This window comes from Sinocyclocheilus grahami, unplaced genomic scaffold (genome assembly GCF_001515645.1).
Source record: "Sinocyclocheilus grahami isolate Dianchi unplaced genomic scaffold, SAMN03320097.WGS_v1.1 scaffold382.1, whole genome shotgun sequence".
In the NCBI taxonomy this organism is placed as follows: Eukaryota; Metazoa; Chordata; class Actinopteri; order Cypriniformes; family Cyprinidae; genus Sinocyclocheilus; species Sinocyclocheilus grahami.
The window spans coordinates 741220-756648 of NW_015505561.1; the positions used below are offsets into that span (position 1 = coordinate 741220).

Below are 15429 nucleotides of genomic sequence, written 5' to 3' on the forward strand. Positions count from 1 at the left end.
TTTTTTATTGGTCTTATGAAGTATTCTAATTTGTTGAGATAGTGAATTGGTGGGTTTTTGTTAAATGTGAGCCAAAATCATCACAATTAAAAGAACCAAAGACTTAAACTACTTCAGTCTGTGTGCACTGAATTTATTTTTTCAATTTGAGTTGAATTACTGAAATAAATGAACTTTTTCATGACATTCTAATTTATTGAGATGCACCTGTATATGATGCAATCAAACTTATAGCAAAATGTGGTAGTTTTGTGTGTTGTTTGAGGGTTGGCATCATCTGAGGTCCTGTGAGGGGTTGGCATCATCTCTTCTCAGGTATTCTGGATCCAGACTGAAGCTTGTGGCAAAAACAGAGAAACAAATAGAGACATAATTAGCGTAGCTGCTGTTCCAACCAAGCTAAATTGATTTGTTTAACCCAAACTAAAGAATAATAATGTGCATTTGATCAGATATAAGCTCATGACTGCAAATGTTTTAATCCATAAACAGTCATGTTCCAGCATTGGGACGAAGCTTCCCCCTCAACCAGTACATCGCATCCTGACACAGCTCAAATAGGTCTGCGGCACATTGTGGACTTGAACGAGGGACTCATTGATCAGTGGTGGGCTGTGAAGTATGATGGAGATATTTATCCTGGCATCATACAGGATACTGATGTCTACAGTGGCGCTCTGGTTAAAACCAGGAGCCGTGTTGGACTCGATCGTTTTTTTTTTTTGCCTCTAGGGGATGACATAGTCTGGTACCAAAACCAGAATATCATAGGCCTTATCCCTGAGCCTGTACCAGTGACCAAACGTCACAAGGAAATTATTGTGTCTGTTTGGAAAGAAATCTGTGAAACACTTAATTAGATTTGGCCTTGAATCACATCACGCACACGCACACACACACACACACACACACACACACGCAAACGCTCTCTCTCTCACACATATGCAAACATACATACACTCACACATTCAAGGTGCTCATAATTTTCCACATTCCACATATCTGCTTAAATGATACAGTTTCAGGTGTTCTTTACAGTTACTCTTTACAGAAGATGAGTGTTCATTTAAGAAACCAATGAGAACATTTCAGTATCAAACTCTCACAATTATATAGCCTCATAATTATCTCACAATGTTGAATTTTGATGCATCATTTATTGCTTATATTTTTGCCTTGCCATCAGTTGTGTCAGTTATTTACAGTATGCACTGTAACCATTCATCTGTGAGACAAATCAGTTTTATACATCAAACCCAGCACTACACTAAAAACAGGTGTGGTTATGTTTAATGACTTTGTGAACTGAGTTTAATGAGTGTGGTGAGTTTAAGAATCTTTCTAATAAATATCTCTACTGTTTCTCTACATTCTTATACATCAAACTCAGCACTACACTAAAAACAGGTGTGGTTATGTTTAATGACCTTGTGAATTGAGTGTGATGAGTTTTAAGATTTTTTCTAATAAATATCTCTACTGTTTCTCTACATTCACCTTAATTCATTGTCATTTCCATCACCACACACATTTTTTTTTAATATTTTAAAAGTTCTCATCACACATTAAAAATGTATCCACAATTTATGAGATCATGCTCTACTTAATATAAAAATTCAAGTTATTTATTTTCTAATAAGCTCTTACCCAAACCAATATTAAATTTCAGAGTGTGACAGGTGTACAGTTCAGCATTTGGTCCTTAGGGCAGTTAATTTATCTCATTGATTTATCTCAAATGTATAATTATTGTACATTGTCGAAAAACTGGTAAAACTAGTTACAAAAATGATCTTAGACCATTCTTGAGTGGCATAAGTTATTCTATTTTTAAATAACAGCTGTATATTGAGATGTGGTGGAAATGACATTTGTTCACTGCAGGTCGGAAAAAATTTAAAATATGAACAATTTCTCTTGTAATCTAAGTTTGTCCTCTTACAGACCTTAAAACTAGACAAATTATTTAAATTTATGAGACTGTGTTACGTGACTTTTGAACAAGTTTTTTTAATTCAACTTCACAAGACTAGTTGAAGAAACACCCTTACATTGTTTTGTAGTGGTAAGTTTTGGTATTCGAGACCACTTGGTCTTTTAATATTAAAGGTGCCATAGAATGCAAAAATTACTTTTATAAGGTGTTTGAACACAGTTGTGTGGCCGCAGTGTGTGAAAACAACTAGCCTATAATGGTAAAAATCCACCCACTCATTGTTTTATAATCCCAATAAATCATAAACAGTCTCTCCACACTAGCAGTTCCAGATTTCTCACTACTATGACTTCATACTCGGGGGTTGTGACGCTCTCTGCCCTATTAGCATATACACAGCCCTGAGTGAGAAGCAGCGGTCCGCCATTACTGTTTTCTTGCTGTAGCTGCTGGAGGTACAACGTCAGCGCCAATGAGCCATTAAAAGTGTCTTGTGTTAGGATACACCAACGAACATAGGAGTCTCCATAGACTGCTGAGGACACGGTGGATAAATTTCATTATAGAAGGAAATGTCCCGGAAAAAAACGGAAAAGTCCTATACGTTTGTGCTAACATTTTATGCCGGAGTGCCTCACAAACGAGAGTCAGTTCAGCGCTGGAGCTGTGCAAAGATTGCTTCTGAAAGAGGGATCGATACCAACGCTTCGTGCGCAAACGTCTAGACAAAGTAAGCGTCACGCCTCATATTTTGTTTTCCAAAAGAGCTTCTTGGCTCTCTGTAAGGCTAATTTTGCTAAAGCTACCATTGTCTCTGCCTGTTTTCACTAATGCTGCCTTCTCGTGCTACCAGAATGATCGTAAAAAGGAATGTGGTAGTTAAAAATTGCATTTGGAAGCAATGTGAAGATCAGTAACACGGTCACCACCAGTTAAACCGTAACACCGGTATGCCCGCGAGCATGAGCTCTTTAAGCTCCACACTCTTCTGAAAAGGGAGGCAGGAGCACCAGCTCATTTTCATTTAAAGGGGACAAACACAAAAAACAGCACGTTTTGGCTCATACCCTAAAAGTGGCAATTTCAACAAGTTGTAAAAAATGATCTGTGTCTTCACATACACACTCTGGGGACATCAGAGAACAATTTAAAATATTGTATCAATGCATTCTATGGCACCTTTAAGGTATGTGTGTGACCACTGAACGCCATTCTCATTCTCATGTCTCTTATCTCCCAGCTTCCGGTTCTGGATGTCCGGTTCTGGAGTGCTGGTTTGTTCAGGAGAAACCAGGTCATGGAGGGGGTTTCTCAGTAGCCTACCGATGAGTCAAGAGAAATCTCTAATGTTCATCAGAACTTGAGCCTTCAGTGAAGAGAGCAGGTCTGAACTTCATCCTCCTGCAGACATCAGCCCATCTAGGATTTACTCTGTGACTGGTCAGTGACAATGTAGCATGTGCTTTTAAAGACTTTTGTGTCGATTTGTGAACTGTATACCCTTACGAAAAAGTGTGCTATTAGTATACTTCTTTTAAACTAAAAAATAGGAAAGTATACTTTCAATCTACTTTTTATGTATGTAACAAAGTTCGTAGTCACGGGAAGAAGGAGGTGGCGGGAATCCGTCGAACATTTAAAACTTTAATAAAATAAACAAACACAAAACGAAAGTAAAGCGGCAGCCCCTCGCGGATGACTGCCGCACACAAAACACAAAATAAAGTCCAGGCCTGGTCCTCTCTCGTCCAACACTGTCGTCACTCCTCCTTTTATCCTTCCGGAGCTCCTCCGTGGGACTCGAGACAGTTGAGTGGCGCAGGTGTCGTGCATTAGCATTTTCTCCACCGGCCTTGCTCCGTTCCCATGGCTCTCGGCCCCGCCCCTCTCGTCACAATGTACTTCTCAGAAATGTGCTTTATGTAGGCCTACTTCTCAGAAATATACTTAAAATGACATTTAAATCAAGCGTAGCGTTAGTTCTGGCAGGTCACGTTAGTCAAGCTCGCATCAGCTGACCTTCAGCTGATCCCCATCTACCTATGGGAATACGACAGCTATCTAAGCATTCATATATAAGGTCCCTCAGTATTATCAGCAGTTTTCGCATTGCTCAATAGCTAATTACCCTCCTCCATCCCCAACTCCTCCTCTGTCAGTCGGGATTCAGCCTTCTGATTCTCCTTGAATCAGACTAATTCAGACAACTAGTGGAAGGAGCCCTAGCCTCAGAGATAGTGTTCAACACGCGCTGAGGAAGGGCATCTGTTACAGGCAAGCCCCGTCGAGCGGCCAGACGTGAAGACTCCATTATTCTGATTTGGGTGCCATATCGTTAACTGTGCTTGAGAGAGGAGGTCTCTCTTCAGTGGGATAGTCCACAGGGGGTTACCAGCATCTCCACCAGTTCTGGGAACCACGGCTGATTGGGCCATTTCGGTGCCACTAACAGAACAGATTGTCTATCCTCTCTGATTTTGCAAAGCACGCGAGGCAGAAGTTTCATTGGAGGAAAGGCATACTTGCGTACTTTCGGCCAGCTATGAGCTAGTGCATCCACTCCCAGGGGAGAGTGTGTCAGTGAATAAAACAGGGGGCAGTGAGTGTTCTCCGCTGATGCGAAGAGATCCCCCTCCGTCCTGCCGAATACACTTCAAATCATATTGACTGTCAAAGGGTGTAATCTCCACTCCTCGTGGATCACCCCGCCCTTCGACAGTAAGTCCGCGCCGCAATTCAGGCGTCTGGGGACATGTACTGCCTGGATGAAGAGGAGGTGTCGATCTGCCCACAGAAGGAGGTCTCTCGCCAGCCGCAGCAGCGGCCGTGAGCTCACACCCCCTTGGTGATTCATAAACGCTACCACTGTCATGCTGTCCATCCTGATGAGAATGTGACGGTGGAGAATGTCCGGGAGAAAGCACTTGAGTGCTAGGTGTACAGCACAGAGCTCCAGATAGTTTATGTGCCACAACTTCTCCGTTTCTGACCACGGCCTTAAGGCTGGTCTGCCATTGCATGTGGCTCCCCCGCCCGTGCTTGATGCATCTGTCGTAACAGTCTTTCTCTTGATCACTTGGCCAATAAGAACACCCTGGCGATACAGAGTCATATCGTGCCAAGGGGTCAGCTCATCCCAGCAGTCGCACGTCACTATAATGCGCAAGGTGCCCACGCGCCATGAGCTCTGTGGCACCCAGCCCTTTAGCCAGAGTTGAAGCTGTCACATATGTAGGAGCCCTAGTTTGCACACTGTCGAGGCAGCAGCCATCTGGCCGAGTGTCCTTGGAAAGCATTTCAGCAGAGGAGAGTGCCTTAACTTGAAGACTGCGAGAGAGCTGATCAGTTTTTGTGAGCGCTCCTCCGACAGATGCGCTCGCATATTGATTGAATTCAGCTCCACTCCTAAAAAGATTTTCTGTAATGTTGAAGGGGCCAGGGATAAACCAAAGGGTTGGACCATGAATTGGTACGCTATCCCCTCGAATGCAAATCTCAGGAAACACCTGTGGCAAGGGGCTAGCTGAATGTGAAAATAAGCATCCTTTAAATCCACAGAGATAAACCAATCTCTCGGCCTGATGTGTGAGAGGATTTGTCTCAGCATAATAATTCATTTGAATGAGCGCTTCGAAACCGCGTGATTCAGCGGTCTCAGGTCCAAGATTGGGTGGAGTCCGCCATCTTTCTTTGGTACCAGAAAACCTCTCTCGCGATCTGCTAGGGGCACTGTCTCCACACCGTGTTTTGTGAGGAGGCTGTGTATTTCCTCTCGCAGAATTGAGGCATTCTGCTCCCGTACAGTGGACATTAACACACTGTTGAAACGGGGCGGCCTGCGGAAGGACTGAAGCATGTAGCTGTTCTTTATTGATTTCATAACCCACTCTGATACCCCTGGCAGTGCCTGCCACGCTTCTGTGAACTGTGACAGCAGGCGAGGCGGACTGCACACCGTGAGGGATAACTCGCCATTGGGGAGTTTAATACCACACGCGTGTGAGAGTGAGTGATGGGGGAGAGGGGAGTGAGAGGAGGAGAATTGCTCTGATATTGAGGTGAGTTTTGTATTCTTTTCAACTTTATTACACTACATAATGGAACAGTCAAAACACAAACATGACAATTGCTCTCGCTGCCCACAACAGGCAGGGGGGCGTGGTGAACACACACAGTGGAGCGAGCAGACTTCTTCAGTGGCTCGTCTTCGGCGCTGGGTGCAGCTTTCCTCCTCCGAGAGACAGCGTCAGGAACGCGGCTTATATTCCGGTGCCGGTGGCCTGCCATCTCTGTCAGGGCGGGGTCTCTGGCCCTTCGAGCCCTGACAGCGCTTTGGCCACAACTGTCTTGGTCTCACCGCCGGCTCATGTTGGCGCCAAACAGCAGCAGAAGAGGCGTGCGGTCTTCCCACGTGCTGCGCTGAGGAGTAGTGGGAACGCACAGGAGGGTTCGCGCCAGTGCGCTTTGGCAGGAAGTGGCTAATGGCCTTTGACTGTTTCTGAACTTCAACAAAGCGCTCCGTGAACGTTTCCACTGCCCGTTTCCACCGCCGCTCCGAAGAGGGATTCACGGGTGCGTCCAGAAGGGCGTTTTTTTCAGAGTCCTTTAACTCATTCAGAGTAAGCCACAGGTGATGATTGAGAACCACAAGATTTCCCATGTTGCGGCTGATTGCTCGAGCTGTCACCTTCGTCGCTCTGAGGGCCAGATCTGTGGCGCTTCTGAGCTCTTTGAAAACTTCAGGGTCCAGCCCGCCCTCATCCAGAGACTTGAGCAGCTTGGCCTGATACATCTGGAGTATCGCCATCACATGCAGTGCTGAAGCTGCTTGTCCCGCCGCGGAGAAAGCCTTGACGGTGAAGTTTGCAGTGGCGCGGCAAGGTTTAGAGGGGAGAGACGCATTGTTTCTCACTCTCCAGTTCGCAGCGGCTGCAGGACAGAGAGGGGCTTCTTCCACGGGGGGGTGGGAGTTTAACATACCCTACTTGTTCAGCGCCGTCCGGGTGTGCCTCACACGTCCTGAAAAGTGAAGCTGCAGGCTCTTTGATCGCCCTCTGGTGGCTGGGTGCAGTACAGGTCATAACCTGTAAAGTTTGATTTTAGCTAGTTTCACTTTTCTATAGTGGAAGGAAGTGGAGACGCGTCGTCCATCTTTTTTTACAGTCTATGGTTTGTTTACAGGAGCAAAGGAAGCAAAGTTTCCTTACTTTAGCAAAGTAAAACCAATTTTTTCTTGGCTTATATCGAAATCCTCCGACATTTTTCTTTACAAATCCTCGATTTGAGCTTCTAATTCATGACCGCCGGCATTTTGTTTTGTTCTCTCTCCGCATTCGTCACTAATCATGAAAACGCATGGATTTGCTACAGGAGGCCTTTATTCACCCCCCAGAGCCGTGTGAGGCACGTTTTATTATGGATGCGCGCACTTAATTTGATGTGTTTTGGACTGTTGAACAGAAACACCCGCCCACTGTAATGATAACGCTGCGCCGTCCACAGCAGACAGGAGGGAGGATCCTGGATTGTGCACTCGACTGGAAAGCGGCGCATTCCATCACATCATGCACCTCGGGGAAAAAGGGGGCCGGGCCTCCACGGGGTATCCTTTCGGCCACGATCCGACTGGAGGTATCACTCATCCAGACGGCTTCTGGCGCTCACTCCATACCGAGCTCATCAACTGCCTTGGACAGGACGTGTAGCTCGACATCACTATGATGGAGGCCCCCTGCGTAGCTGCCGTCAGGCGCAGTGTAATCCAGCGGGGCTGTTGGACCACTCATCTCTCGCAGATGCTGCCACCGAAATGACATCATCCTCCTCTTGAGCACCCTCCATGGCACCGAAGGACACCACATCTTGAGCGTCGGGGGAGGGGGGGCGGAGATCAGCGGTCATGAAGTGCCGCAGCAGGGGGGCGAGGAGCACATCGGTACTGAGCCGGCGCGGGCTCGTCACCTGACCCTGACAGATCCGCATCAGAGCTTGTGGCACTTTCCTCCTTGGCTCGAAAGAGGCTGCAGAGGAAGAGCGCGGGCTAGTTGGGCGAGTCATCGCCTTGGACGATGGCCACACAGAGCCTGAGAGTCCGGAGGCTCATATCTCCGCAGTGGGGGCAGTCCGACTCCCCCCAAGCGCCGCCTCTGCATGGGCACGACCCAGGCAGAAGACGTACGACTCATGGCCATCAGAGAGTTCGATTGGCTCTGCGCAGGAGAGGCAATAGCGAGTCATCCTTGTTTCCGAAGCTCACCGGAACACAGCAGGGGAAGCATGCAGCATGTAGATCACGGTGAGTAGTCTTGTTGATAGGCTTCTTGTTTCTCGTAGAAGGTTGGCTGAAGGAAAAGATTCTGAATGGATGACGTACAAGCGCTGCTTTATATAGAGTGGCAGCCTCTCATATTTCGCACACTTGAACCCTATTGGCCAGTTTTACTGGCGTGAGTCAAGAAGGCTTCAGTAGTATTTGGAGGAAAGGGTAATTCCCAAAGCAATGTAGAGTGACCGAATCGAAAGGGAACTGTGTAACGTTATGGAATAAAATGTTGACCCACGAAGAGGTAATAATGATTGTCAAGCATTGGGGTGTTGATCAACTCCATCTACGTTTTGATTATCATTCTGAATCTAATTCATAGTCTTTTTTCAGGTTTTTGTTTAAAATGTTGTTTATTTATTTCTTTATTTTTTATTTATATATGAAACTTACCCACATTCAAGTGTTTATAAAAAAGAATGCATGAAGCTAGAATAAAATGTTATTGTTTACAAGCAGATACCCTGTTCTTTCTTTTTGATGTATGTTCAGATTTTAATATAACAAAATACATACAAATTAATAAATATGGACATAGTAGTATGATGTAAAGTTCACTTAAAGAAAACTTAAGAATATACTTGCAGTATAAAACTACTAAACTAGTAGTTTACTGAGACTATACTTCAAAGTGTACTAAAAATGCTACAAGTATTTAATTAGTAAACTATCAGTATACCTTTAAGTTCACTTTTAGTATAGTTGCAGTACAAACTAAAAACATAGATGTAAACTAGTAGTAGTAGTAGTAGTAAACTAGTACTCAAAGTTTACTACTGTTATACTTAAAGGATACTTAAAAGTGTACTTTTATACAAAAAAAGTGGGCAAATTTAGTCCTAAGGAGTATTGAAATAATACACTTACAAGTATACTACTAGTACACTGATATTTGTATTCTTACTACATAAAATATACTTAAAAATATACTTGAACTTTACTTAAGTATACTTAAGAAAATAAACTTGAAGTATACTTCATTTTGGTAAGGGAAATGACTATATATCACAAAGTCCGACTGTGAGATGAACCCTTTTATGCCTCACGCCTCCATGGTCAGATGGGCGTCTGCTCTCACTGACTCCGCCCACAGTCCAGTCTACCTGCAAGCTGATTGGTTCTCAGTGGCAGCACAAGGGATTGACGAGCAGCTAACACTGTCCAGTATCATGAGAGCACCTTCAGCTTCTAAAGAGCCGTAAGGTGAAAAGCCCAAATTTCTCATATATTGCAGAAATAATAATAAATAGCCTACATATCCCTGCATATAATAATATATGTTATTTATTTGCATAATATATTGTATAATAAATTATAATAATTGTTTGTAAAGAGCCAAAAGGTAGAGCACAGGTTTCTCATGTATTGCATAAAATTTTAATTAATATATTACATAATGTTACATACTTTATATCGGCACAATAATTATATAAAAATGTAAATAACTGCAATTTATAATTATTAGTGGTAGTAGTATTATTAGTAGTATTCTACATAGTTATACATAATATGTGATTATATATTTTATTTGTAATTTTTTTGATGGATTTGCATTCCAATTAGATCTTGCAATTTATATATCTTATGATGTGATTTCATATTTTATTTGTATTTAATTTTTTTTAAATTTTTGATTTGCATTCCAGTACGATTTTGCATGTATTTTAGAATTTGAGTCATTAAAGTAAGGACTAAACTCTGTTTAACCCTTCTGAGTTAATGAGGGTTAAACACTTGTTTTACTTTGCTCCATTAATCTCACTTTTTTCCCTCGCTTTCTTGAAGTCATTCTGAGTGTGTCCAGTAAAACTCCTGTGGTCCGCTCTAGACTGGGAGAAGCGGTTCTGTTGGACTGTGGGTTCTGGGTCGATTCGTCTTCTCCGGTTCATGGCTCTGGATTCTCTGTCGAGTGGCGCTATCAGTTCCGGGGTGAAGGACGGCTGGTCCTCGCTTACGACGGCAAGACCGATCGGTTTGCAGAGACATCAGAGACCAGAGCCGATATTGACATCACAGGCCTCTATGAGACAGGAACACATCACTGATTCTGGAAGAAGCTCAAGTGAGACACTCAGAAACTTACATCTGCACGGTCTATCTTCCTCACCTGCTGGCTCCGGTAGCTGTGGACCTGGAGATAGTTGGTGAGATGATGCTGTAGCCATCTAGTTTATCAACTCTATGTGTTATAATAAATTTCAGTTATATGTAACCACTCCCTCTTTTCTTCCAGAGCCTCCGTCTCTCTCCATCTACCCGTCTCCTCTTCCTCTGCTGGTTCCTGGGCAGGTGCTGCTGGTTCAGTGTGAGGCGTCTGGTTTTGCTCCTCACACACTGGATCTGAGCTGGGAGTTCAGTGGGGCAGACGGGACGTCCCGCTCTCTGGGTCAGGGCAGTGTAACGGGGCACAGAGAGGCGTCTGATGGCACCTTCAGTCAGAGCAGCCGTCTGGAGCTGGAGATGTCACCTGTGTAGCCAAACATGAGGGAGGAACACGACGAGCTGCTGCTGCACTCAGTGTGATCGATGAGCTATACTGTCTTAGATGGACACATGATAGGTGGCAACAAATGTCATTGTGAGGGAGTCAACCAAAATGTTTTTTTTTTTTAGATTTCCTTTTATGTTCTATTTGCATTTTCAAAAGAATATATATGTAATTCAGAATGTTCTGCAAGTCTTGATGTGATGTTTTGTTGATATCAGGTGTCAGTGCTCCTTCTATTGAGGACTCGATGGCGATGTTGCACTTGTTCTTTATGGCATGATAAAGTTTCTTTCCTGGACATTCAGCTCTTCTGGTAAGTCAATTCAGTTTGATCACTACAATCTTTGATTTTTTTCTAGTATCACTGCATTAGAATTATTTGTTCTATAGTAAAAAAAATACTGTATTGCAGTATAAATAGACTAATATTGTGTTTGCGATACGGTATGCCCTGGAATATATTAAACATCCAAGAACGTTAATGTTAATAGAGTTTTATTGATGAATATATTTTGTTTTCATATAGACTCCAGTGACACAGATTTAAAGGATAAGGTAAATAACAATCATTTTCACTAAACGGCAAAAAACACTCTCAAAACTTTTACATTTCATTCATATTTAGTTTTCAGGTATAGGTGTCTGTCTGCTTATTGAATATCTTTGTCTCTTCTGAAGAAGGAGAAGTAAATCTGGACCTGGAGGGGATTTTAGAGGCTGAATAGAGTGCAGAGAAACTGGTCTTGTAAAAAACCTTTCAGAATAGTTGAATGTATGGTGTTTCCGTTTCAATGTGACTGTACATGTGTTTGGGTTGGTTTTGCTGTGCAAGTTTTTTAAATTTATTTAAATTACATTTTGTAATGTGAAATGTAAATTGATTGTGTTTTAAATACTTCTGAGTTTGAGCTTTGATAAACAGAACTTGATTGATGAAAACTCAGTTATACTAGTTAGTGTGGAGCTTCAAAGAAGTAATGACCTGTTTGTTAAATCATTAGGATGTTACCTGCCTTTCTGTCTCTTAACTCTTGAAGTCCCTGGAGGAGGGGATCAGGCAGCAGATGTATTCTTTTTTTACTTTGTGTTATGAACAGGCAAAATACAGAGGATATATGTCAGACATCTGATCTCCTATTCAAACTCAACATTTTATTACTTCATTTTTTCAAACAAAAGGCCATGTTGCTGCATTCTTTGTAATATTTAAATAGTATTTTCTGTAACTAGCACAAACAAAACAAATTGAAAAAGCACTTTATGAGTTCTAATGTCCTTATTTTGTAGGTCAAGTATGGCCCCTCTATTTGATTTGCTTTATTGTTCAACCATGGTCCAAACATGATGAATACTGTATAACAACATGCATGATGTCAGAAAGGAAATGAAGGATATATCCCAGGTTTGAACAGAAAGATAAGAGTAAAGAAAATGCATACTTCATTTTTCAGAGAAAATAATATGCTCACAAACAGCAAAATATTGGTATTTTATTAAAAGGTTGCTATTTGATATATTGCGACATTGTCACAATATGACATTCAGACATTATATGAAAAATTAGTGAAGGATTAAATAAAATAAATCAAACAGAAAATTCCAAAAATGAGATTAAAATGCAAAATGGAAAGTTGCGTTTTAATTCCATTTTTCTTAAATCTTTAAGTTATTTGTGTATTTTTTCCTTCACACAACTTGCTAATGAGAGGATTTCATCAATCATCAGTAGGCAGAATTTATGAAACCATTAAGTGGTCATGTCAAATAATTCATTCCAACCTGATGACCAATGAGCGTAGAGGAGTTGGGTGTTTTCCCATTTTTATTAAAAAAAATTCACCCCATTTGCCTGCCACAATTATTTACCAAACTTTCCGGCTTCTCTTAATGGTGGCATGCTAACATTTGGTCAATAAAATAAAAATAAAATAAAATCTTTAGTAAAAAAAACCTATTATAAAACATATCTCAAGAAAGCAGCTTAATAACATTGGACCACTTGGTGACTGCTGCATATCATAAAGTTGCTGAAGTGAAAAAGTGAATCATACAGCATAAATCATAAGAGGTCTGAAGCCGAAATGAGGTCTACAGATTCCTGATTTCATTCATACTGTTTCAAAGCTATTCTACATAACAAAAATGAACTATAGGCCTTTATTTAAAATAGACCACAGTCACTGATCACTGAAGTGAGATATCAACTTCAGATGCTCCAAAAAGGCCTGTTTTTTAAATTTTTTGAAAGGATCTTACCGACCTGTTTTCTTGCCCTTAACTCACGGGGTCCCCAGAATGATATCAGGATGCAGATAAACATTCAGTTGAATTTGTAAAACCATCTTAGCCTGAAAAACATACTGAACACATACTGGGAAGCTGATGAGTATCAGTTTAGCTTCTGGAGAAACAAAACACAAGATGCACATGATCTGACCACATCAAGTACAATTTAGTTTGATGCCACATCATTTGAGTGTAACCTGAAGAAACGTCCTCCGAGTCTCTGTTTGGGTCGGGGTCTCCTGTTCCCTGCGCGGCGCTGATAAGCATCCGATACCACTGCGTCCAAATCAGATCGAAGAAGAAACACGTACCAGCGCTCAGCCAATGAGCGATCAGATTACTGTCCGCCAGCGAATCAGCGCGGCTCATGTTGAGCCGTACTTAGATCCAGCGCTGAGTTCCAGGATCCGAGCGCGTGAGTTGTTTCTGATCGTCTTTTATTGATTAATCAGTAACGAGGTTTTATAAAAAATGATTTTATGATGGGTTTGTAAAGACTGTGAGGAATATGACACGTTATGTAGTTACAATTCACGTTCGAGGGTTTAAGGCTTTTAACACACACACACACACACAAAACGGAAGCTGTACTGTTTGACCGAATTAAATCAGCAAGCTTACCTAAAATATTATATTTATGACATATAATATGAAATTATTATTATAATTTTAAGTTCTCGTTAGCCTTAATCATCCATTACATCTGGTTGCTATGGAATTAAATAAAAAGCTACCATGGTAAACATAGTTACCGCTGAAACACCATAACGTTAGTCATTACAGTTGTTATGATCATTACTCATTATATACAGTAAGTCTTTTGTGTCTTTTTTATTACAGTGGTGACTAATACCATCCAAAACTATTTTAAAGAGCATTTTGCTTTTAGGTTTCTATGACATAGCAACGTATTTACGAATATTGAAATAATTTGGCCGTATTATTACATTTATTAACACAATGTCTCTTGCATGCAGAAGTATTACACTGATTAATATACTTTTCTGTAGGTACATACGGATTTTGGCATCTCGGTTTGGACTTTGACTGTGTCTCTTGACCAATTCGATGCTCAGTGCTCAAGTATGTACAGAAAAGCTGAACAAATAAATATTAGATACATTAATGCACGCTGTGTAGATGTTGAGATATCAAAATGCAATTGGATATGCATTGTGATTTTAAATAGAACTTAAATATAAATATATCTACTCTGTTGGCTGGCTTAAAATGATAGCATCAGTATAGAGTGAGTATTTAATTAAAAGAAATGGTTAAATGAAAAATACACCCTAATAAAGGTAAACATTGCTCATGGAATGAAATCCAGGAGGGCGAATATTAAAGGGATAGTTCACCCAAAAATGAACATTTTGTCATTTACTCATCCTCACGTCGTTCCAAACCTGTATGAGTTTCTTTCTTGTGTTGAACATAAAAGAAGATATTTTGAAGAATGCTGGGTAATCAAACAGTTGATGGTCCCTGTTGACTTCTATAGTATTTCTTTCCCTACTATGGAAGTCAATAGGGACCAACAACTATTTGGTTCTTTAAAATTCTTCGAAATATCTTCTTTTATGTTCAACATAAGAAAGAAACTTATATAGGTTTTCTAAGAAAGAATAGAGGTCTGGAACGACATGAGAGGTGAGTAAATGACAAAATATTCATTTTTGGGTGAAGTATCCCTTTAAGAAAAGAATGAATAATGTATCATTTTTCTTTGCTTTCCTTTTCGTCTTTACTGTCTTCTTTTCTCTTTGGTTTGTAGATTGAACGCTACATTAACAGTCCAGAAGCTCTTCACAATCCGCCGGACTACACGGATATCCTGAAGGTGGTTCAGCGCGCCAACGAACGCTACAAACTCATGCTCACCCGCAATAAGATGACACAAATCGCTCAAGAAGCCTTCAGAGAAACGGGCAACAAACTGCAGGAGAGACGCCAGCTTGACATGGTCTACAACTTCGGCTCCCACCTCACCGATTCCTTCAAACCTAGTAATTCAGTTCAGTTACTCTCCAATTCAGCTAGAGAACATAATCAAGTCTTATTGTATTAGTCTTATGTTTTACACGCGCCAATAATTTCTGCACATTTCTGGATTGCTGTAAACATGGATGGGCTCCAGTAATATTTAATGATTGTAAGTTCAGCATTCAAGGTGAATGTCCTGTGTTTCCTTCAGCGTTAGACCCTGCACTCACTGATCCAGCACTAAATCGCAAACTCCGCTCAAACAGAGACGTGGCTCTCAGCAGCCTGGAGGAGGTGATCACCAAATACTCTAATAAACAGGAAGACATAGAGGTAGAGGAAATGAGGAAGAAACAAGAGAGAGACAGACAGAAAAAAGAGGTAAAAGAACCAAATATGTTCTTATATATATTG

The 15429-nt window shown here is 41.5% G+C and overlaps 1 protein-coding gene and 1 pseudogene across 4 annotated transcripts in view; both read left to right on the top strand.

The window, feature by feature from the left end:
- Positions 1–8004: 8004 nt before the first annotated feature.
- On the top strand, positions 8005–11497 carry LOC107549823 (tapasin-like; annotated as a pseudogene).
- A 1857-nt stretch (positions 11498–13354) lies between these two features.
- LOC107549841 (death domain-associated protein 6-like) overlaps positions 13355–15429 on the top strand; it is a 10647-nt gene continuing 8572 nt past the window's right edge. For 2 of the 4 annotated variants that reach the window (XM_016231013.1, XM_016231014.1), the window contains exons 1-2: positions 13355–13447; positions 14043–14115. In XM_016231013.1, the coding sequence (XP_016086499.1) occupies positions 14101–14115 (15 nt within the window). In that variant the 5' untranslated portion in view covers positions 13355–13447; positions 14043–14100. Of the gene's footprint in view, positions 13448–14042; positions 14116–15429 lie in introns of those variants that run through there. The other 2 variants (XM_016231016.1, XM_016231015.1) reach the window with 2 other exon arrangements.